Source organism: Lissotriton helveticus, chromosome 2_1 (assembly GCF_964261635.1).
Source record: "Lissotriton helveticus chromosome 2_1, aLisHel1.1, whole genome shotgun sequence".
NCBI lineage: Eukaryota > Metazoa > Chordata > Amphibia > Caudata > Salamandridae > Lissotriton > Lissotriton helveticus.
The window spans coordinates 588,296,927-588,319,603 of record NC_136059.1 but is presented as its reverse complement, the minus strand read 5'-3'; the positions used below and the strand labels follow the sequence as shown (position 1 = coordinate 588,319,603).

Genomic DNA, 22,677 nt, shown 5'->3' with positions numbered 1-22,677 from the left:
AGTAAATCTATCTTAGAAACAAGATTATCCAAACGCCCTGTAATACCATCTAGAGGAACGTTCTCAGTATTCTCAGTGTTCACAGTGTACTCCCGGACTCCATCTCCCACAATACCCTCTCTTGGGGAAACTTCACCGTGGATTCTTTTCTCTTTCTGAATACCGTCAAGGAGTGCGTTTGTTTCCTCAACTACAGGAATCATTGATACAGTAACTCTAGGGGAGGAAATAAGGCCAGTTTCTTTATTTCCAGCCAGTGTTACAAGTTCGCTACTAAGTGGCTGTGGCTGTGGCAATGATTGTGCGTTCTTGGAAATTTGTTTTTCGAACAGTTCGGGGAGAGTTTGCGTCCCTTGTTTAGTGAATCGCATAGCTGCACTTGTCTTTACTGCGCGCTCACCCCCCTTCTTTTTGCTTGTACCTGCAAGAGTCTGTTCCACTGCTTTCTCGCCTTCTCCGTTCTCTCCAAGCTCGCCGTCCTCCCCCATTTCGGCACCTTCATTCGGAGCAGGCTGCATTTTGGCTCTAACACTTCGCGTGTTCAATTTCGGTGGCATACTGCTCCATGCACCTCCACGCCCACGAGCTACTTGCCGGTAAGCTCCCACAAAGAGAGCCGGGAGCCACCACACCGGGGCTCTGAACAATCGAAAAAGTACAAGCCGGGTAACCATCCGGTAAACCACGCCACACCACAGGAGAGCAGCCGTGTACTGGCGTTCACACGAAAAATAACCAGCTCACTCCTTCCAAGATGCCAGTAAGTCAAGCGGGAAATATTATGCTTCTTTGAAACTCCATAAGCACAGAAGACTCAGAGAATTTATTAATTCGAGTAGAAGCCCCAGTCCGGTTCCTCTCTACGCGAGTAAACTGCTTTGCATTCTTTCTCCTTCCGAACCCGGAGCAGGGACCGAGCTGCTCACACAGCCTTCCCTGCGGCCGCCATCTTGCCTCCCAGGATCCAGTCTCTGCCCGTACCTAATACCTTAGCTGTTGAGGATTACTTTAAGTCACGGTTCATCCGCTCCACAACACTATTACCCTCAGGCCGGTATGGAGACGAAAATATGACCTGGACCCCCATGGCATCCTTGTATGCCTTAAAGGTGAACGCTTGACCCTGGTCCGAATGGAAGGTACCACAGGCAAACATTCCCACAAAGACACACAAATCCCTTATGGCAGATCTGGAATTAGCACTCCTTTGAGGCCATATCCACACAAAGCGTGTGCAAGAGTCAACTGCTACTAAGATGTACTTATACGCAGTATCAGATGAGAAAGGACCATAAATAAACGCACGCAAGTGGTTTATTAGATATGTACAACTGAGTTTGGTGCGGGCGTGCAGCAGTAGAATGTTTAATTTGCTGACAAATGCCACATTGAAGGACATATTCATTTGTTTGTTTGTACAAACCCCGCCACCAATATCGTTGCTGGAGAAGAGAAACAGTAACTGACACGTCAGCATGTGCCGAAGCCATCCTGGCGTGGGCTGCTGTAATCAAAGCCTGCCTGCGGTCCGCGTTTGGTATTAACCTGTCAACAACGTCGTTAATTCTCACATAAGGAACTTTATCAGGGCTTAAATGATAAGAGTATTTAGAAGGGAAATCCCTAGAGTAATTACCTCCCTTCTCTTTTGCAACAATAGCTGCCAAGATGTCATCATCAATCTTACTTTTCGAACGTGTAACCGCGGCTACTGCATATGCTGCAACTGCTGTCTTCGCAGCCTCGTCTGCGAGATAGTTGCCAACAGCGTGAACTCCAACACGCTGGTGACCCAGAGTATGAATTACAAAGACAAGTGGCAGCCTTTCTTTAATCTCAGCCACTCAAACCCAGATCGTTTTATGTTTTATTGTGCGCCCCTTGGAGTCACGATAATCATTTTGAATCCAGAAGGGTAGATTGTCATTGTATGATTGAACACAGTAGTAAGAGTCACTTACAATTAGAGTAGTCACACTGGGGTCTGTGTACTCCAATGCAAGCATCAGAGCACGGAGCTCTGCCAATTGGGCGGTACAGTCCCCTAATGTCTGAGTATGCACGACATCGGACTTGAATTCACCATCCACCATAGTACCAACCACAATTGCACAGGCCGAAGAATATGCATGCTTTGAAACCGTAGCCGCGTGCGTGCTTCCGTCAGTGTAAATGATACAATGGAAATCCTCAAGTGGGCGCATACTCAGAGGAGCAGGATAAACAAATTCATACTGCAAGTACTCTTGAGTCTGCAGTGAGGAATCAAAAATGAACGTGACATCTGGATATGTCAAGGGCGTGACCCATTGTATCCACCGAGGGTGCAAAGCTTTTGAATTTGGTACACTGGCTTTCGTCACTCCCTCCAAGGCAGGATACGGTGTAACAGCCAAAATGTATTTTTCCTGCGACAGTGCACGTTCTATAAGAATCGCCATTTGCACTGCTGTCAAAACTTTTTTCACAGTGGAAAACCGCAACTCAGCCGAAGTGTGCAAGTGTGACTTGTAAGCGATAGGGACAGTGTCACCCTCATTAAAAGTGAGGTACATGAAACCCACCGTCCCTGGAACGATTCTTATTACCAGGTTTGTGTGGTTATCACGGGTTAGCCAGAATTTAGATTCAAGCAGATCAGCCTGCAAAGATTGCAAGATGGCTGAATGCTCAGGCAGCCAGCACGATTTGGAAAAAGAAGGTTGTATCAAAGCGTAAGAAGCTTGAGACGCTGGGCATATTCGGGAATGTAGGTACGCCCAAAATTCAAAAAGCCCAGTAAAGATTGTAGGTTCTTCAGTGTCGTGGGAGGTCGCAAAAGTGCACATTTCTCCAGGAAGCGAGGAGCTAAACCTGGACCTTATTTGTTGAGCTCGTAGCCCAGGAACAACACTGTATACTCAGCAATGTTAGATTTTGCAACGTTAAATTTGTATCCAAAATCCGCAAAATGGCAAATTATGCGGTCGACTCGGCACAGATGCTGCCATAATTCGTAGTCTGTGAGATAAATGTCATCCACATACGAACATGCATCTGTGTCGATCCCCTCCAAGAGAGAGACAACGCGAGCGGCAAATACGCCTGGACTGTTTTTGTAGCCCATAGCCAAACAGCGAAATTGGCGCTATTTGCCACCACTGGTAAAAGCTGTCCATTGACTACTACGTGGAGACATATTGTGGGCAAAAAAACATTGGATATGTCAAGTGTGGTTTTGCACCTTTTACGCTCAAGACTATTCACAAGGGCAGAACTGTGAGTATTCTTCACCGCGCACGTACGACAATGTGAGTTTAAGTTGCGGTAATCCAATACCAAACGGTATGAACCATCCGGTTTGGTCACAGTAAAAAGGGGGTTATTCATCTGAGACACAGACGTTTCAATTACACCTTGATATTCCAATTGTTCAAGGATTTCCGCAACGGAAGCTTTTGCTTCTTGATGCATGGGGTATTGGGGTTGAGGCTGTGACATTGACCGCAAAGGAATCTCATGTTGAGGAGAAAATGTGTCCTACCCACAGTGAGTACGGTACAAAGCTGGCGCAAGCGCCTTAGCCCAATCTTCTGCAAAATGCAGCGCCTGCTCTTTCGGCACTGTCTGCGCGAAACTAGGGTGGATTACCTCCTCCCCTTGGGGAGGAGCTAAGACAAAGGGTGGGGGCCAGTCGACCTCCGCCAACAAAATATCATAGGTATTAGTTAGATTTTCCCAAAATACCCCTTTATATGGTACGTTCTGTGTCACCTTCAAATACAAGGACAATTTCATAAAGCCTGTCAGGGGGAGCCACTCTAGTGTCTGCTGTCTCAACTACAACAAAGGTGTCAGTCGCTGTCACCTTCAGTAGTGGACGCAGGGCCTCTCGCACTATGGTAATCTCAGCCAGGCTGTCCAACAGCGTCAGCGCCCATGTCAGATCCTGAAGCTGCATTCTTACAATCTGTGGCATATCTCGCTGTTACAGCAGCAACTTTCTTCTTTTGAAACTGGGGTCTTTGTCGCTTTGACTCGTCTTGCTTGCCTTTTCCGTCAGCCTTGCGAGGCTGCTCACGGCTCTGTTGGGCACCTCGACCTCTGCCGCCGCCTCCTCCATCGGTGGTTGAGACCGATGTTTCCTGCAAAGAGCGAGGAGAACTCCAATTTTGTTTCTGAACTTTTGGGCGGTCATCCTTATCAGATGACGCTTGTTGAGTTTGCTGCTGTGTTTGTTTCTTAGCAAAAGGCTTAACACCCAAACTATTACGGCCAATGGTCTTATAAGCCTCCGTAATAATTTTCGGTAACTGACTGGGTTTGTCGGTGTCGTGGACATCGCGCAAAGCATTAGACACCTGGAAACTCACCACATCCCCCTTAACATTTGCAAGGACGAGATCGCGGACCATGTCAAACGCTCCCACGAGTCGCATTTACAACTCCACAGTCGCCTCCGCCCCGTGTTCATCCTGAACACTCTTAATGACAGAGGGTAGGACAGCCATTGACGGGGTGCCAAAGCACCTAATATAGACTGCCGCAAAAATCACACCCCAAGTTGTACAGTCTTTTACGTCTGGCACCAAGTCTTTCTGCAAACTTATGGTAAGGATCCTGTGTTTTTCCACAGGAGTAGTATTCGGGAATACTGCTTCCAGTTGGTCGAATTTCTCGGCAAGCCAAAAAGGCATCTCATCCTTATCCTGGGTACGCTTGCCCATGACTGCATTAACCATGACAGGACTAAACTTCAGCCCGCCCCCATCAACTGGAGGCGCTGCACCACCCGGGCCCCACCCAGGAGGTTGCGGGTAATGTAATGAACCTGACCCCTAATAACTGACACAGCAGAAGTATAAAGGGGTCTTACTTGCGGAGCTGTTATCTGCCCTGCTTAGAGGATTGGGGGTGTAAGTAGCTAAAACAGGCCAAGTAGCGCTCAGGATTGACAACGGCCCTTGTCTGACCGCCGTTATTACGTGTGGGAGGGCGCCATTAAACCAAACGGCATAATGCCAATCAGAAATCTGAGCTTCCACTGTCCTATATGGAGCGTACACTGCAGGCACATCAGCAGGGGTGTAAGTGTGAAACACACCAGACATTGCATCTACCGCAGGAAATGTGACCCATGAGTAGAACAACTCAAACGGGTACACTGCGTCAGCTGATACAACAAAAACAACTGCCTGCCCCTCTAATGAAATTAGGTAATCCTGCAAGTGATTCCGCACAGCCAAGCGACAGTGTGCCGAGATATCAACAGCCCTATCGAGACAGTGATAGATAAGTACAATGCAATAGAAAAAGGCACAACTGGTTAGTAATTCAATAGAAAACCTTTTTTTTAAATATCAAGCTTGAAAAGACCTATGTAACTATTGGTAGGTTTTATCCGTCACTACTGTCAACCGGAAACAATAGTGAGGGGGTCGTAGACTGATATAAGCAATACTCAAGTGTCTCACAATAAGACCACACTCGTTGGCAGCGCCCTGTTGCAAGGATCCTGCTCATACACAGAACTGTGCACAGAGACCTAGGACGTCAGTGAATTGTGGTGTACCAGAAACTCACCTCCATACCTAGAAAAACCCCAACCAGCTAGCATAAGTGTCACATTAGCTCTTCGTCCTATAGCAAAGGAACCAATGATTAGACAACCTAGAACATGCGACTTAGGACCATCTCAGGAATGGTGGGAAGTGAGAACACTCTTTTGTTATATTCTCATACCAGTCCACAACAGGAGTAAATAAGAGACACGGTAAGGTTACAATATTTATTTTAACAACGTGATCTCATGTGCAGTATCTTAGCCAACATAAGCAGACATATGATTAAAAATAATATGGTCGGCATGGTTACAATTCCATAAAATAGAAAAGGAGAAATCATATTACAATGATGGTGAAAACAGGTCCTATAGCGCCTAGTTTTAACACCCTCCCTATATAGGAACTATGTATTATAAACTATAGAAGGGCTACCCCATTACCTTTACACTCAGTAAGAGTAAATTACATCTGGATCAGCATAGACTCTCTGCATCCCTGGAAACGGAAAAAGTATCTAAAATCATGGCTACTGTGTGATAATAAGGACGCCAGAATCTTACTTGGCTCACAGCTGCCAAAATGTTGTGTCTAGAAAACGTTACCCGAACATGTCGAAAAACAACTAACATGTTTTGATAACCTTGACAGCTCAGCACTCACTGTTCAGACTAGTGGCACAATGTAAGTTTAGAGATGTTGAAAACAAACCTTTTCTCATGTGTAGACCTTCGTGAAGGCCAACTTACAAAAACAGCTATGCAGTGTCGTGTGCAAAAGCAGCAAAAGGTAAAATGGCATTTAAACTTCTAATAAGCCATGCTAACATAACATGCACGCAAAGTAGGCCCTAGGCCATACTACAAAGTCACTTGTTCTTTTTGACGGAACCCTTTGAGAACAAATTTCAACTTCCTAATATCAAATGGTTCGGATACTGCCATATTATGCTTTGGGTTCTGCAACTAAGCGTTCGCCCAGGTTCCTGTAGATCAGTCACACATTTTGTCCTTATCAGTGACAGTGACTAAAAGCTTGTCAGTGACCTATATTAATTGCTATTGCACATCAGTCTGATCTCAAAGTCCTTGTGTCTATTGCTTGAGAGGAGGAATTGGGACACCAGTTCACAAATAAGGCATTGAGGATAACCTTTGTAGATCACATATTACATTATGACAAAGACACAATGCACAAACTTACCCACTGTACTTGGTGAAGGGCAGGCCTATGGAGCAGGTGATTGCAACCCACTAAGGAAAAATGTAAGTCCAAGATATTTGGAAATGCCACTTGAGATTGTGGGACTATAAAAATATGGAGAAGCTAGCTGCAGAGGTTGATGGGTATTGACACAGATTAGATATAATTGTTTATTTACCTTGCAATGTACTTAAGGAAACTTACATGCCGATGGCGTCCAGAGGAGGCAAGATGGCGTCCACGCGAGTGGACGTGTGAGCTGACCTCTCGTCTATCTGCAGGACGAGTTACATCGGAGCCAGGCGAGCGTGGCTAGAGGCAGAAGGCTAACGGCAAAGACGGCAAGGAGCATATACCTGGCTAACATAAGCTTAAAAGCACAATTGTTAAACTTGCACTAAGACATTTTTTTGACTTCTGTCTGGAAAACGCTGGAGAACGCCGGAGAACGCTGAACGCTGATGCTGGACGTGGTATCGGCAATCGTTAAGCTCCGACGAGCCTGGTGGGCGGTCACCTACACAGGTGCTGCAGGTTTGCTTCGGATCGACCGCGGCCGCACCTTGACTGGAGTTGAAGCCGGAGATCGAAGGAGTGCTCGAGGGATGGCACCGAAAGGCACACGAGTAAAGCGGGTTCAGGAGGCGCCCGGAGAGACGGACCTAGACGGAGGTGCAGCTGTTAAACCTGGCGTCGTGGGTACAACTGATAAACGTTTGGATAATCCCAGTAAGAGCAAACAGACCGAGATAAGGACTATCCCAGCAATTTTCTCCGCTGCAGAAGAAAAGCGGCGGGGTAAGAATTCCAATTTACTACAGGAGGGAAATGCGGAGGAGTTAGTAGTGGCTGCACTAGATATGAAGAGTGGTGGGACAGCACGTGGAACATTAAACAAAGGTGCAGTGGCTGTACAAGTATCAACTACGGCGGTAAAGGCGCCTAAAGCAGCAGCAGAACAAAAGCTTTTTGTCACCCTCTCGTGTAAATGGTAATGGTATTGGTGATAAACGATTTGCAGAGACTGAGTGCAACTCATTACATGTACCTGGCAGCTCTGGAATAAACGCTATCCCACTTGAACAGATAGCTGTGGCTGGAGAATCAGTAGTTAATGATGTGGAGTCAGGAGATTTTTTCTCCGTATCAGAGAACTCGGCCTCGTCATTCGAAGATTTAGCGGCCCATTACTCTAAACAAATGTGTATGGCAGACGAGACCGATATTGAATATGATGATTCGGTAGATTATACTGAGGAAAGCCCAGTTGCAGTTCGGGATGGAGGAGAATCAGTTATGGTAGAGGGAGCCACAGGTGGGCATCAGGTTTATTCAACTGAGACTGGGGGCGAACGTAGTGGCAGCGGAAGATATCACTTTATCCACCATTTATCAGACTATTTTGAGCCATATGCATAAAACTGAGCAAGAAAGCCACAGGATCCCGAATTCATGCAGGAAGCTTCAAAACTCTATACGGAGGCTTGCAAAATCCCGATCTGATTTTGGGGAGAGATTTACAGAGGTGGAAACTAGAGTCTCGAATATTGAGGATGAGTTAGTGAGGCAAAAGGCCGCCACAGAGTCATTGAGTGCCAACATAGATGATGTACTGTGGAAGATGGCTGATTTTGAAAACCGGGCACAACGCAATAATTTAAGGATCATGCAAATTCCAGAAGGAAAGGAAGGACAAGACCCGCGCAAATTCATTGTAGAACTGTTTCGTAAAGCATTTCCTGATATAATTAAATGGGACTGGGACAGAGAAATTGAGAGGGCTCATAGATACGCTTTTAATATCCACTTTCGCCCCGGGCAGAATGTTTCTAAGCCTAGACCCTTTCTTGTGGCTTTCAACAGCTTCCTTTCTAGAGAGGATGTTTATTTGCATACCCGACCTAACAGAAAAAGTATGGGGGAGGGATTTGAATTTTTTGCCACGCCAGATTACTGTAAATACACTATGGAGAATCGCTGGCAATTGCGCCAACTGGTTAATCAGTTTCAGAGCAAGGGTGCGCAAGCGTACATTATGAACCCTGCGAAACTCAAGGTTGTGTATAAGGAGAATACTCGTTTCTTTACAAATGTAGCTGTGGCAAAGGAATTCTTACATGTTATGCATGATACACAGATTTAATGGAAGGGTTGCAGTATATTTTGGATCAACCGTGGATTAACCGTGGATTAATCGTATTGACCTCTTAGCCACATTTCTTTTCTTGTTGATTTGGATTAAGACTGGAATATTGAAATATTTTGAGCATAGTTTAGTCCTGTGGGGGAACGATAGAGGGGTTTGGGAAGCTCGCCACCATCGACAGGACCGTGAGTCCCAAAGCCTCAGTAAAGGGGGGCGGGAGGTGGGGGGGGGTGATGTGGTCGGGGAGGTTGGGGTGGGAGGGGATGTTTGGTGGAGGGTTGAGGGGGTAAAAGGGGGAAAAACCACGTTGGAGACAAGTGAGAACACTCAAAAGATAAGATATGTATATAGATTATACAGTTGGCTACGACACTGGAGACATCACTATAGTCAAGTGGAGCGCTTTTATATGTTTTTTTGATGGCACGAAACATTAAAATTTGTTCTTTAAATGTATCCGGTCTTAATAATGTAACTAAAAGGAAGGGGATAGCATCTGAAATTCGCTACATTCAACCAGATATTTTATGTCTTCAAGAGACACATCTATCCTGGAATAATAGATTTCTCGTTGCAGATTTAGGTTATGTACTTATTTCCGCTTCTCAGCAAACAACCACGACTAGGGGGGTAATGATTTTAGCCAAACCACGATTTTGTACTACAGGACGTACTCTAACGGATAAATGGGGTAGATGGGCAATATCGGAGTTAAAGATAGGGGGGTCACCAGTTACTTTCTGGTCAATTTATGGGTCAAATTTGGACGAAGCGGAAGTTTTGGAGTGGTTAAATATGGAACTAGCAAAATGGACTTCCCCTTTAATACTATGTGGGGATTTGAATATTAATTTAGGTATAGGGGAATTAGCAGGTGGGTTTGAGAAGTATAAGGGACGTAAACCACGAGTTTTCAAAGCTCTGTATAACTTGGTAATAGATCATGGTTTGGTGGATACCTGGAGTAACATACATCCAACACACCCCGGGTACACTTTTTATTCTTTTCCCCATAAGAAATTTGCACGTCTTGATTATTTTTTGATATCTACGTCTTTAATAAGTGGGGCCAAGGTACAATTATTTCCCAGGATATCATCCGATCATTCGCCAATCGTAATAGAAATTCCTCATTTAAAGGGGATCAATCAATCTAGAGGCTTTACGTTTGACAGGAAGCTGTGCCTTGATGAACAATTTAGAACCCATATGATAAAATGGACAGCGGACTTCATTAGTATCAATTTGTACTCTACCAGTATAGATATCATATGGGAGACATTCAATGCCTGCTTTAGAGGTGAGGCGTTGAGCTATGGGCTGTACTATCAAAATAAGTTACGGGCAGAAATTCGGGATTTGTATAATTCTTTAAAAAACGCGGAAGAAAATTTGATAAAGGAAATTCAAAAGAGAGATAATTTGGTTAATATTGAAAAATCCGAAGATATAGTGGCACAATGTCGGGCAAAGATAGTGGGGGTATGGAGTAAAGAGACAGCTCGGAAATATCTTGTGCATAGACGACATACTCATGAATGTGGTGAGGCTATCGGTAGGTCTTTAGCGCTATGACTAAAAATGCAGGAAACATCTCGCAAAATTACTAAATTACAAGATCATAATGGTAATATTCAGGAGGACCCAGGAAAAATACTTGATATCTTACACCAATTTTATTTGGAACTATATACTCATCAGGCTACCACGGGTATAGATGCTTTTTTGGAAGGGGGAAACTTTACAAAATTAACTGATAGTGATAAGGAATTTCTGGACAGCCCATTTTTCATGGAGGAATTGGAAGTGGCAATAAAAAGTTTAGCAAATGGGAAGGCGGCAGGACCAGACTACATTCCAGGAGAAGTATATAAATCGTTTTTTTAACAACTAAAGCATATTATGCTCGAGACTTTTAGAACTGCACAAACTGGGAAGGCACCGAAGTCGTGGGACGATGCTACTATTGTGGTTTTTATTAAAAAGGGTAAGCCCCCAGAATTGCCAGGCTCATATCGTCCAATCTCTTTACTTAATTGTGATAGTAAGATCTACTCTAAAATGCTTGTGAACCGTATATCTAAAGTTATCACACCATTAGTATCCCTAAATCAGCATGGGTTTATCCCAAAGAGAGGCACTGTGACACATATAAATAAGGTTATCACTTTATTTGATATAGCTCAGGCAGAAAAAAGGGAACTAGCATTAATACTTTTAGACGCTGAGAAAGCGTTTGATCACATGGAGTGGCAATATTTATGGGAGGTTATGAAGAGAGAGGGTTTTGGAAAAAAATTCTTAACTGCAATTAAGGTGTTATACACAGCCCCAAATGCAAGAATAGTAGCTATGGTTACTAAATCGGAAGTGATTAAAATTACAAGGGGACCCGGCAAGGATGCCCCTGTTCCCCACTTCTCTTTGCTTTATTTATTAATCCTTTTTTAAATAGTTTGTCCAATACTCGGCAAATCAAACCATTTATTGTACAAAATACAGCATATTCATTGTTCACATATGCGGATGATATTGCCGTTACAACAGTGAATCCAGCGGAAGCCATAGTGGAGATTGAGCGACTGGCCCACAATTTTGGTGCAGCCTCCGGATACAAATTAAACTCTTAGAAAACTCAGGTTTTATGTAAAGATAATATCCAATTTAATGATCCCAGGGTAACGTCTGAAGTTACATATCTTGGTATTAAAATCAAGACTCAAAAGAAAGAGATAGTTGAAACTAACTGGGATATTACCATTCAGCAAATAAAGCAATCATTCGATAGATGGGGACGGCTTCGGCTATCTATAATTGGAAGAGGAAATATTATTAAAATGAGTATTCTTGCCAAAGTACTATATTTATATAGGAGTTTTCCCCTGGAGATTCCTACAAACTACATACAACAGCTTCAATCTATAACTACTAAATTTTTGTGGGCCCCGGGGAAAACTAGACGGGCAATCATATGGATGACATTGCCGGTTGAAAGAGGAGGTCGAGGGATCCCTGATTTCCTGTTTTATTATTATGTTTGCTTCTTGCAAAGAATGAGACTTCTCTTAACTGGGGAATAGGTGGAAGAACTAGCGGAAGCACCATCTATATTTTTCCTATTGTTGGGGGAACAAGCAAGGGGATGTTTGATGAAGGAACTGGAAGGAAATTATTACAAACATACTCGTTTTAAAGTATTGGAATCGGCCTTTAAAGTTTGGAGAAAGGTATCCAGATTGATTCAATTAGAGAAAATCACATATTATACACCCTTTAGTGCGGCCAAATTGCTTCCTTCCATATTCTAGGACAGAGTTGCTAAAGACTGGTCATATAAGGGTATTTCGCATATTGGAGACTTGTTTGAACCCAATGGAACTATATCTACTTATGAAAAGTTGGTCTTAAAATATAAGTTACCTCCCTCTTCTTTTTTTAAATATCTCCAAATACGAGATTTTTGTATTAGAAAGTAAATTCGAACAGTCTCCAATATGTTAGTGGAGGCAATTCGTACCCAGGGAAAAATTGGCACGTTATATCAGATTATGATGGATTATAGACCGGATGATTTACAGAAATATAATATTTATTGGCAGAATCAGCTAGGGGAACTGGATTTGGCAATAGAAGATATAATTTTGATGTCGAAAGACTTGTTTCTTTCAGCCAACTTAAAAGCGCAGGTTTATAAAACTTTGTTCAGATTATATTATACACCGGAACGGATGGCAAAATGGGGTCTCGATATGATGGTAAATGTTTTCGATGTGGTAGCGAGAGTGCTGATAGTATACATATATTTTTTAGTTGTGGTAAGTTGACGCAATTTTTGACTAGTATAGAAATTTTTCTTACAATGATTATTCAAACTCCAGTAAAGATTTCTCCTGCACTTATGCTACTAGGTGGGGGACAGATTGTAGGAAATGATACTGCTTTATGTAAATATAAATACTTTTTATTTGTAGCAATGACTGTAGGACGATTGTGTATCGCAACAGAATGGTTACAACCAGAAGCCCCAGCATTTGAATTTTGGAGAGCTAAATTATATAATTTATATGAATTAAAATGGAATCTTTACGCTTTAAAGGGGGCAAAAAAACGGCGTATAGGAATGTTAATTTGGGGGGCAATTAATGAACATTTAGAGATGTAATAACTTTGTTGTTATATGATGTGAAGTGTGAAGAGATTTGTAACTGATATCAACTATTTAAATGCTTGGTGTTGTCAACTTGATCCAATTTTGGAACCAAAATAAATAAAAAAAAAAAAAAAAAGGAAACTTGCATCCCCCAATTTCTGAAAGTATTCAGGATGATCCGTCAGCCATTTTCAGGTGGGCTAAGCGTGGCTTGGTAGGGAGAGGAGAGAGAGAGATGCTGTCAGCAGCTTAAAGCTGGAAGGTTGTAGATCGAACACAGAAAATAAGCACTCCTGGATAGGATGGAAGGAGGTTAGTTGGCGGTGCACCATGTTTGTAGAAGCATGTAGAATTTATGTTTTTGCGGCAATAACACAATACTCGCTGGTTAAAGGTTGTAGCGGAGGAGCTTGTACCATAGAAAACCTTAATACATATGATGTGATCCAGGACCTTCTGCCAGCAGTGTAGAAAGTGATTAATTAAGGATCCTTACCTTTGGTGGAGCGCATGAAACCTCTTGCTCCAAATGGCTTGTTTGCGCACACCTTTGTTTGCAGCACTGAGATCCCACCAGGCACATTCCTAAAATCCTGAAATCTTGTAGTATGCTGATGCACTACTTAAGCAATAGAACCTAAATAGTCAGCATTACAGGTAAGTGTATTTTATTTTCTCTCTGTTTATGCTCAAAACTTAAGCATTGAGTGCAGTAACCAGCAATTTGAAGACAGTACACGTGTAGTTAAATTATTAAGCCCATCACACGGAAATATTTCTTTATTAAATTACAGCAGAAGTAACAGTGACCTGCTGGCTTGGGACCCATTGTCTGGAACCTCTCTTGATTCATTGTCTAATTCTTCTTCAACTACATTGTCATCAGGTAAAATCCTAATTCAAAATATCTTTAACACTAAGAATATTTGTTCAGTCGGAAGATCTTTGTGATCATGCAGTCATTATTTAAGTGACCTTTTTCTTTAGCATTTCAATAAATGTTTTTTTTAATTAGGTACCTGATTCGGTGTAGGAAGCTGGCTTTTTATGTAGTATACCAAAATGAGGTATACTATGTAGGAAGTCCAGATGACCCTTATTAGTTTACAGGGTTTAAACTAATAATCCCAAATGCTCTTTTTTGTGGTAGGGTAGTGTGGGCAAGCAGTTTAGTCTTATCAGAAGGTAGTGTTAATCATTTGTTGGACACACAGAGTCAATAAATGAGGCACACACCAGAAGAAACTCTAGACAAACTTTAGAAAAATAACGGATATGTTTATATTTATTTTAACACCAAAAACTTTGTTATACACGGAGTACTTTGCAATGTATCAATTTTTGCAGGTAAGTAAAAAATTCAAATTAATAGTTTTTACGAGGTAATGCTTTCCTATAGAGAAAGAAACCTATACTCAAAAGGGATGGGGTCCCCTGCAACAAGATAACTAGCCCAAGGCAGGGATAATACCAATAGATTTTCAAAGAAGAATCTCAGGCAAGTAATTATAAAATATGGTAAAGGGCACAATCAAGGACACACATCAAGCATGATAATACAAAAATAGAAAAATCATTAATTGTGTTTTTTAATAATGTCACTACATCAATGAAAATAATTATAACTAGAACAAATATGTACATTCAATAAATAATATATATAAACAGCAACATACTTATTCTCATACATACTCATACATTCATCCACTTCTCATCTGATATATTATTAATATATATAAAAAAAATATTAAATGTATGCACTCATTGTCTTTACAAATCAAAATAATGGTTTGTGGCCAAAGGACTAAATTCTGTGTAAGATTTTGTACGTGTGTTTCAGCAGATTGCCTTCGTCAGGAACCCACAAGAAGGAGGATTCAGAGGAATGTCTGTGAATAACAAAATAAAAAAAGGTTCTCAATTATAATATATGCCATAGAAAACCTACATTATTTTATGTCAGAATTTTTAAAAAAGATTTAGGAAATGTGATGCCATATGAAAATCGGGTTGTCCACTAAGTCTACTGTTAAGTGAATGGGTTAGTATGGGGGTGAATGTTTTTCCATTGTGCAACATTCCGTCCATCATCTTGTGTGTTTTGCTGGCCAAGCATGGATAGGCACCTCCTCCTGACTCCACACATCTCCGTAGGACATATAAGTATGATTCCCAAACACAGTATCTTTCAACTCTAGCTACTTCAAAGATATTTCTCAATCGTTGATTCTTGAAAACACATGTCACATCTAAAGCATGCAACTGAAAAGGGGGTTTCTTTCAACCCCTGACATGCGGAAAAGAAAACGGGATCTGTTTCAACCTAGCAACTGAAAATAGGATGCCTCTCAACCACCGCATCTGGAAAATAGGATGATTTCCAGTGCTTGATAAATGAAAAACGAGTTTTATTGTAACCTTTGTTTTGAAAACGGGGTATCTTTCAAACCTAGACACTTGAAAAACAATCTTTCTCAACCTATGAAAGTGTAAAAAGCAGGACATATTTGAACCCTTGAAACTGAAAACAGGGATACCTGCACCGCATGCCAACATCACAAGCCATGACAAATGAAACCCATGAGCAGATTCAGCAACACACAGCACATGACTCAATCTGCTAATAGAACTCTAGAAACATATGCGAAAATGCTCAGAGATCTCTTCCCAAACTGCATTGTAAAAGAAAATGAAATCTATCTAAACACTGAAAACAATGTTCACACAAAAACATCCAATATCACATGGAAATAGTGTTTACATTGAGAAAATTTCTAGAGGGCATGAATAGCAGTCATGAAAGGAAGTTAAAATGATGAATGAATGTAATTAAACAAAAGTTTAATTTATGCCTGTAAAAGACACGATTTGAACTTCTGTTTTAATACTGATGAATAGGTTGCAGTGTGAATATGTCTGCTATCAAGCTTCCTATGAAATGGCTCTCGTATCTCTGACATTGTCCTGTCAACTTAACTTACAGGAACAATTATTAAAGAACAAATTACTTCCCTTTGGCAATGGTGGATGAATGTCTATGCAGATCCTTCACCCTGTTGGATTCCCCAGACTGAATCTGGAAACGTTTCAGAGTGTGCCTGTGCGCCATATTCGACTCTGCACCAGCCTTGTCCCACCTGTAGAAGTGACGGCACAGAACCAAATGTAGATGCCACACCTGAGCACTGATATCAGTTAACAATAACCTTTTGAGGAGATGCCCAAGTAATAACCTACAAAGGTGGGTGGTGTGAGGAGTGGACTTCACGCCCGGAAATCATGCAGGCAAAACTACCCACTTTCAAGACTGATTGGTCAATAGATGAGAGCATGGCGCAAGTGTGAACAAATGCTCACAAAGTAGCTTGGCAGATGTCTAGCACTGGAATTCCTTTAGCTAAAGCCATGGTGGCATGTGTTGGCTATGGTGGAATGAGCTTGAAGACGCACACGAGGCTCCCTGGTCAAAGCATTGTCAATCTTAATGCCGTGGATGTTCCAACTTAAAAGGGTCCGCTTTGGAACAGCTCTTCTCTTCTTTGCACCAGAGTTGGTCATTCACCAAGTGCTCCTTAATCCAATTGATAAAGAAGATAAGGGCCATCCTATTGGATTCAACTGATGATTATCTCCTCCTCTTTAGCGAGGTGTGAGATGGACTGCCTCCTATGGATGGGAGACGCCACTTTTGGAAGAAACGGTTGCCCCAACTAGTCTGGGGAAAAGGTGGTATAAAGCCGCTGTATTACCAGCACCTGGGGCTCACGGACTTGGCGTTCAGTAATTGTTGCTATGAGAAATGTAGTTTTAAGGGTCAACAGTCTTAAAGAGAAACAATGCATGTGTTCAAAAAGAGTGTACATAAAAATGTAAGGACTAAATTATGTTCATGTCCCAGTATAATAAAGGGCACAAGTTGAAACCTGCACGTAACCCCTTTTAAAATCACATTACATTGGATGATTTGAACAAAGAAGGCTGATCAGTCAAACACACAAAGGCAAAAATTGTTGACAAGTAACTTTTAACAGATCCCAAAGCAAAACACAACCGTGCCAAGGATAGAACCCAAAGAAGTACATCAGAGACTTAGCCTGAAGTAGATAAACCCGAGGGTCCTTGCACAAGCAGACTAATTTCCAAAATAAAAAATATTTTTGAATGTCACTTGTTCTAAGAATTTTGTGATGCACTGGAAGTATTCCTTCACCAGAAAACAGCTGCTATGAAACACACGATTGAGTCAAACGTATATATAGATTTTAATGATGTAGTGATTCTGTCAGTTACACATTCATCTATGTCATCTGAATTCAGATGTTTTGCATTCCGATCCCCCAGTGATAAAGAATATATTGTGACAAGCTTGTCTCTGTCTGGCTGGAAAGGTGACACTTTTCCAAATCAAGTAGTTAAAAAGAATACAGCCTTATTATGCTTCAAGGTTTCCTTCTTGCAGTGAGGGATTTATTCCCCTGCTTTAACGTGCACTGTTGTGTTACCTCTTTGAAGATGGTTGGTACAGACCTAATGTGTGGTGTCAAACTACAGTCCTATTTCCACCCTGCCCTTTTCAGCAACAATTGCTAAGTAAATGGCTAGATCACAACTTCAGGATTATGCGGAGGAAGTAATTCTATCCTATTGATTTGCTGTCCGGATTCTGATCCTTGCTGGGGACATATACTGCATTTGGTCCTGGTTTCTTCCCAAGAGCAGTGGGAATGGTGGACCGGAAGTTATCCTGCACCTAAATCTCTGTAACAGAAGTCTTTCTTGTGAGCAATTCAAGATCATAGCTTCTTTTCAGTTCTTTCACTGTGCCGCTTCACCTGTGTTTTCACATTGCTAATTGCCAATCACTTTTCAAGTGCCTGAGGTTCGGTTGTAGAGGTTGATAACAGAGAGGGTTACCTTGCGTGTGGAATGTTTATTTGGAGACAGTGCCCTTTGTTAAATAAAAAAGTGGTGGCTCGTCCATAAGGGCGTTGCCTCTGTACACTCTGGGCCAACACATGCCAGAAACACTTACATTTCTATATAGTGTTTAATTTAAATAGCCTGATACATATAGTCAGTGCCATCCATTTCAGGACCATAGCTCAATCTACTGCTGTTGGGCATCATTGAGGGTGTGGCCAGCAAGTTGGCAGCAGAGGCATGTTGGATGTGGAGGTGAACTTCAGATACCTTGGCAACCTTTGCTGTTAGGGAACCGGAGGTGGGAGCACAGCCACACTCCTACTTTCTGAGAAATCTAAGGTTCGCCTGTCCAGCGTCTGGCTTGGATAGAATGTAAATCAGCATATACAATATAATGATACAGTTCGATTAGTCACTTTTGTCATTACTGGATTAAATCCACTATGATTCATATAAATCAGAACATGACAGATACAGTAGTCCAAAATATCAATTGGTACAAGAAAAAATACACATAAAACCAAGCAAATATGTCTCACCAAAATCCGAGAGATTTACTCATTTAATATATATTTTTTGAAACTATCAAATGAATACAAATATTTACAACCAGGGTTCACTATCAATAAGAGTGCACAGAAAAGAGTGAAAGTAAGTGCTCGTGTAAAGTGACCAAGATGGTCAGTGTAGAAGAATTGAATTATTTAAAAACAACCGTAGATGAGCCTGTCCTAAACAATTATAGCTCGCAAAAAATGTAATTCTTTCTTGCTGGCACGTGATTGGATAGTCCTCCGTATTCCTGGATTGGCACAGGAATACGGAGGACAATCCAATCCCGTGCCAGCAAGAAAGAATTTCGGGCTGGACTGTTCCCATGAGGCACGGTGTCAAGACTGATTTGCATATAGCTGGATCTGAACTGAGGTGGCGAAGTGAGCTAAAGAATGATGATGGATTCAACCTGGATCTGTGACTGGGGGTGAGTGTCTGAAAGGTTTTGAGCACTCCGCCCATCATCTCCTTGTGTTTGCTTTGTTCACCCTAGGTTGGCAGGATATGCCCAGACGTGGGTCCCTTGCTCACTTTGCCACTGGATTCGAGCTGGCCTGGCTGATCTGGGGTGTTACCCCTCAACCGGTCCCAGGATGCTTGTTTCCGGTTCAGGGAAGACCAGGCTTGGCAGTTCGGGCTGGACTGTTCCCATGAGGCACAGGGTCAAGACTGATTTGCATATAGCCTGGTCTGAACTGAGGTGGCAAAGTCAGCTAAAGAATGATGCTGGATTCAACCCAGATCTGTGACTGGGGGTGAGTGTCTGAAAAGTTTCAGCACTCCGTCCATCATTTCCTTGTGTTTGCTTTGCTCGCCCTAAGTTGGCAGGGTATGCCCAGACTTTGGTCTCTTGCTCACTTTGCCACTGGATTCAAGCTAGGCTCGTTGAGGAGGGGTGTTACTCCGATATCGCTCCCAGGATGCCTGTTTCCGGTTCAGGGAAGACCTGACTTGGCAGTTCGGGCTGGACTGTTCCCATGAGGCACAGGGTCAAGACTGATTTGCTTATAGCTCTGGTCTGAACTGAGATGGCTAAGTGAGCTAATGGATGATGATGGATGCAAACCATATCTGTGACTTGAGGTGAGTGTCTGAAAAGTTTTAGCACTCCGTCCATCATCTCCTTGTGTTTGCTTTGTTCGCCCTAAGTTTGCAGGGTATGCCCAGACGAGGGTCCCTTGCTTCATATATTTTACAAAATTCGATAGCAGAGACTGAAAGACCAACGGTGTACGAGCCATGATAATGGCGTCATCAGCGTACAGGAGGGCCGGGATAGGGCACGTTCCTATTTGTGGTAAATCTTTAGTGTATGCTGCAAGTGCCTTTCCCACGCTGTTTATGTATAAGGAGAACAGGAACTGGGCCATAACAAATCCCTGTCTCACCTCTCTCTCTCCATGCTGAATGGTTCAGTGCATTCTCCCTTGTGTGTGTAATTATTTCTTGCCTGCATGTGTACAACAAAGGCTTAGCACTGCCCTCTGATAAGCCTAACTGCTCGCCCACACTACCATAAACAAAAGCAATAGTATTATCAATTTTAGCCTCTGTAAAGCCTCTAGGGATCCACTGGACTCTGTTCACACAATGCCTTACTTAGGTATCGTATATACAGAGCCAGCTTCCTACACCACTCATGTGGGCACATTGCAGGTTCATCGTCTCTCTTCAGTACTTAAAACACATTCTTCCTAAATGGATATAAAGTAGAAGATTCCTCTTCTCATCTTTAATCTCTTGATATAAGCATGTATTATTTATATCATTCACATCACCCATATGTAATGACCTGGGAATTAAGTGAAGTGCACCCTACGGATTGCTACATCAGCCCAATTGTCTAAATCCTTTACATTGTATATGTATTGTGCATGAATTTTGTAAATGGTTTTGTCTTAAATTTCTTGATTTCCTCCACAGGTGTTCAGTTTATATTCTAGCATATCTATCACTATTGGTACATGCATGGTTGATCGACATATGGACCGTGAACTCCCAAGGTCTTGTGTTTATTAATCGCTGTTATATTTTGTACTGAGTTGTGTTTCAGTCTCTACCACATTATATACATTAGACTTTTCTTTAGGGGGGTACACAAAGAGTGCCCTAAACCTTTGTAAAATTCTGGCTCTACCAGCTCCAAATACTATGTTATCCAGTCATTTTTTCCTTCTATACATCAAGTGACTTTAGGTCTATAATGGTTAAGTTTGAGATATCGGTTATCAGTCCATGTGCAAGAGGCTGTTTTTATAATTGAGGGGGCCCAAGCGCATCTGTTTTTGATCAAACCAAACTGTTTCTTGAAAGATATTTTACAATGATTTTCTTATACAGTGAAGCCATGATAAATAAGAAGAACCCAGATGCTTGTGGATTTTCCCTTAGAGCATCACATGCTTCCAGTTGCTTACCTGTTTACAAACAAAATGTAAGCCATTTTATAGTCTCCTTTGTTATACCTAGTGGACCTAACATTTCATGGATGATTTAGTAATTCAAAAAAGAGATTTCAACCACACCCAAAGAGTGCTTATTGGAATGAACCCTTATTTCAATATCATACTTTGTTGTGGGTGACACTAAAGCCTTCTATGCATCACTTCCAACAGCAATTGTATGGATGCTCCTAAATGTCAGGCATTTACAGTAAAGTATTTATATTGTACTCTAGAAATCACTTCTGCCATCTTTCTACCGGACTGTAAGTGCATTAGCATGAAAACACAAGTATAGCAACCTTTATGGAAAATGTTTATTTATTTCTGTGCAAGGAGCCCAGTTTTTTGAATACTGTATGAAACACTGCAGTCTCAATAATAATGTCTAAATACCATGACAAAGATGCTTGAGAATAGCACACTAGCATTATTATAGTATACACATCTCACAAAATGTAATAAGACAATTTCTTGTTTCTTAGAGGTAGGCATTCTATTGTGAAAGTCCTGTAGTGTTGCTCAGACTGCACCCTGGGGTGCTCCACCAATCGAGTAAAAGTCACAAAACGATTGAAGAACAGTATTTCCTTGCAAACTTAATTAAAAGCATACCCTGTGCTTTTTATTCCACCTGCTGAACTAAAAACAAATCTTGTGCGGTCCAAAGACAATTCAAAGTGAGTTACATATGTGAGTTTCATATAACATTTAATATTACGTTTACTTATCTCTTCACAGCTATCCCTAGGCCCACGACCCCTCTTTCTGTGAACTGCATTGGACCACCTCCAAGGCCTTCCTCAAGACCAAAGCTTTCTGCTGGAAAACTCAGTGGGATCAATGAAATAGTAGGCATTTTACATTACTTTAGTTCATTTATTTAGATGGCAGCGACTGAGGTTCTCAGGTCACAGGTTGATTTGATTTCTACAAATACGCTAACAACTTTGAATTTGCACAACATTTTCTAAAGTTAACACATTTCAAGTACAGTCGTTCCTGGAAGGTTTCACACAGATTTCTAAAGTGTCGAAAAAGTTTTATTGGAGATTGTGGGCAAGAGGTACCGGTTGCATTGTAATTCCCTTAGAGAAATTTTGGGGAAGGTTTTGGGCAATAGCCATGAATATGGAATATTCTGATGGTAAATCAAAAGCTTACTGGTTAAAAATGGATGTTGTGTATGCTAATATATATATTTTTTAATTATTTTTAATATTTCTTTTTATTAAAAATAAACAAAAAAAACAAATAGACTGTACAAGGGCGGACCATCAGTACACAGACCACAATATAAAAGGGGAATGTGATTGGGGGGGGAAGGGGAGAGGAAGAAGTAATAAGAGGTATCAAATATACTTTGCAGTCAAGGTCAGGGGGAAATCGGGGGATCAAATACAACAGTCTCAGGTGGTACACCGATATGTCCTCTATAGCGATTCCAGGGGGCCCAGATTTTATGCCACTTTTGGGGACGACCTCGAGCCACGTATACAGTCTTTTCCCTGAACATACACCAATCCATGTCGTCTATCCAACCCTCAATAGTAGGAGGCCGCTGGGATCCCCACAATTGTGCAATATTGAATTAGCAATCATCATTCCCAAGGTTACCCATTGCGTCCCGGCTACAGTATGATCAGTGGGCTCCCAAACATTTAACAGGCATCGCCTGGCTTCAGGCAAAAGTGCCACACCCGTAACTTCCTGAAGCAC

The 22,677-nt window shown here is 41.9% G+C and overlaps 1 protein-coding gene across 2 annotated transcripts in view; it reads left to right on the top strand.

Moving 5' to 3' along the window:
* FCHO2 (FCH and mu domain containing endocytic adaptor 2) overlaps window positions 1-22,677 on the top strand; it is a 1,197,262-nt gene that overhangs the window by 832,237 nt on the left and 342,348 nt on the right. Inside the window, exons 15-16 of one of the 2 annotated variants that reach the window (XM_078675272.1) lie at window positions 13,834-13,925; window positions 21,700-21,809. In XM_078675272.1, coding sequence (XP_078531398.1) covers window positions 13,834-13,925; window positions 21,700-21,809 — 202 coding nt within the window. The remainder of the gene's footprint in view (window positions 1-13,833; window positions 13,926-21,699; window positions 21,810-22,677) is intronic. The other variant, XM_078675273.1, reaches the window with a different exon arrangement.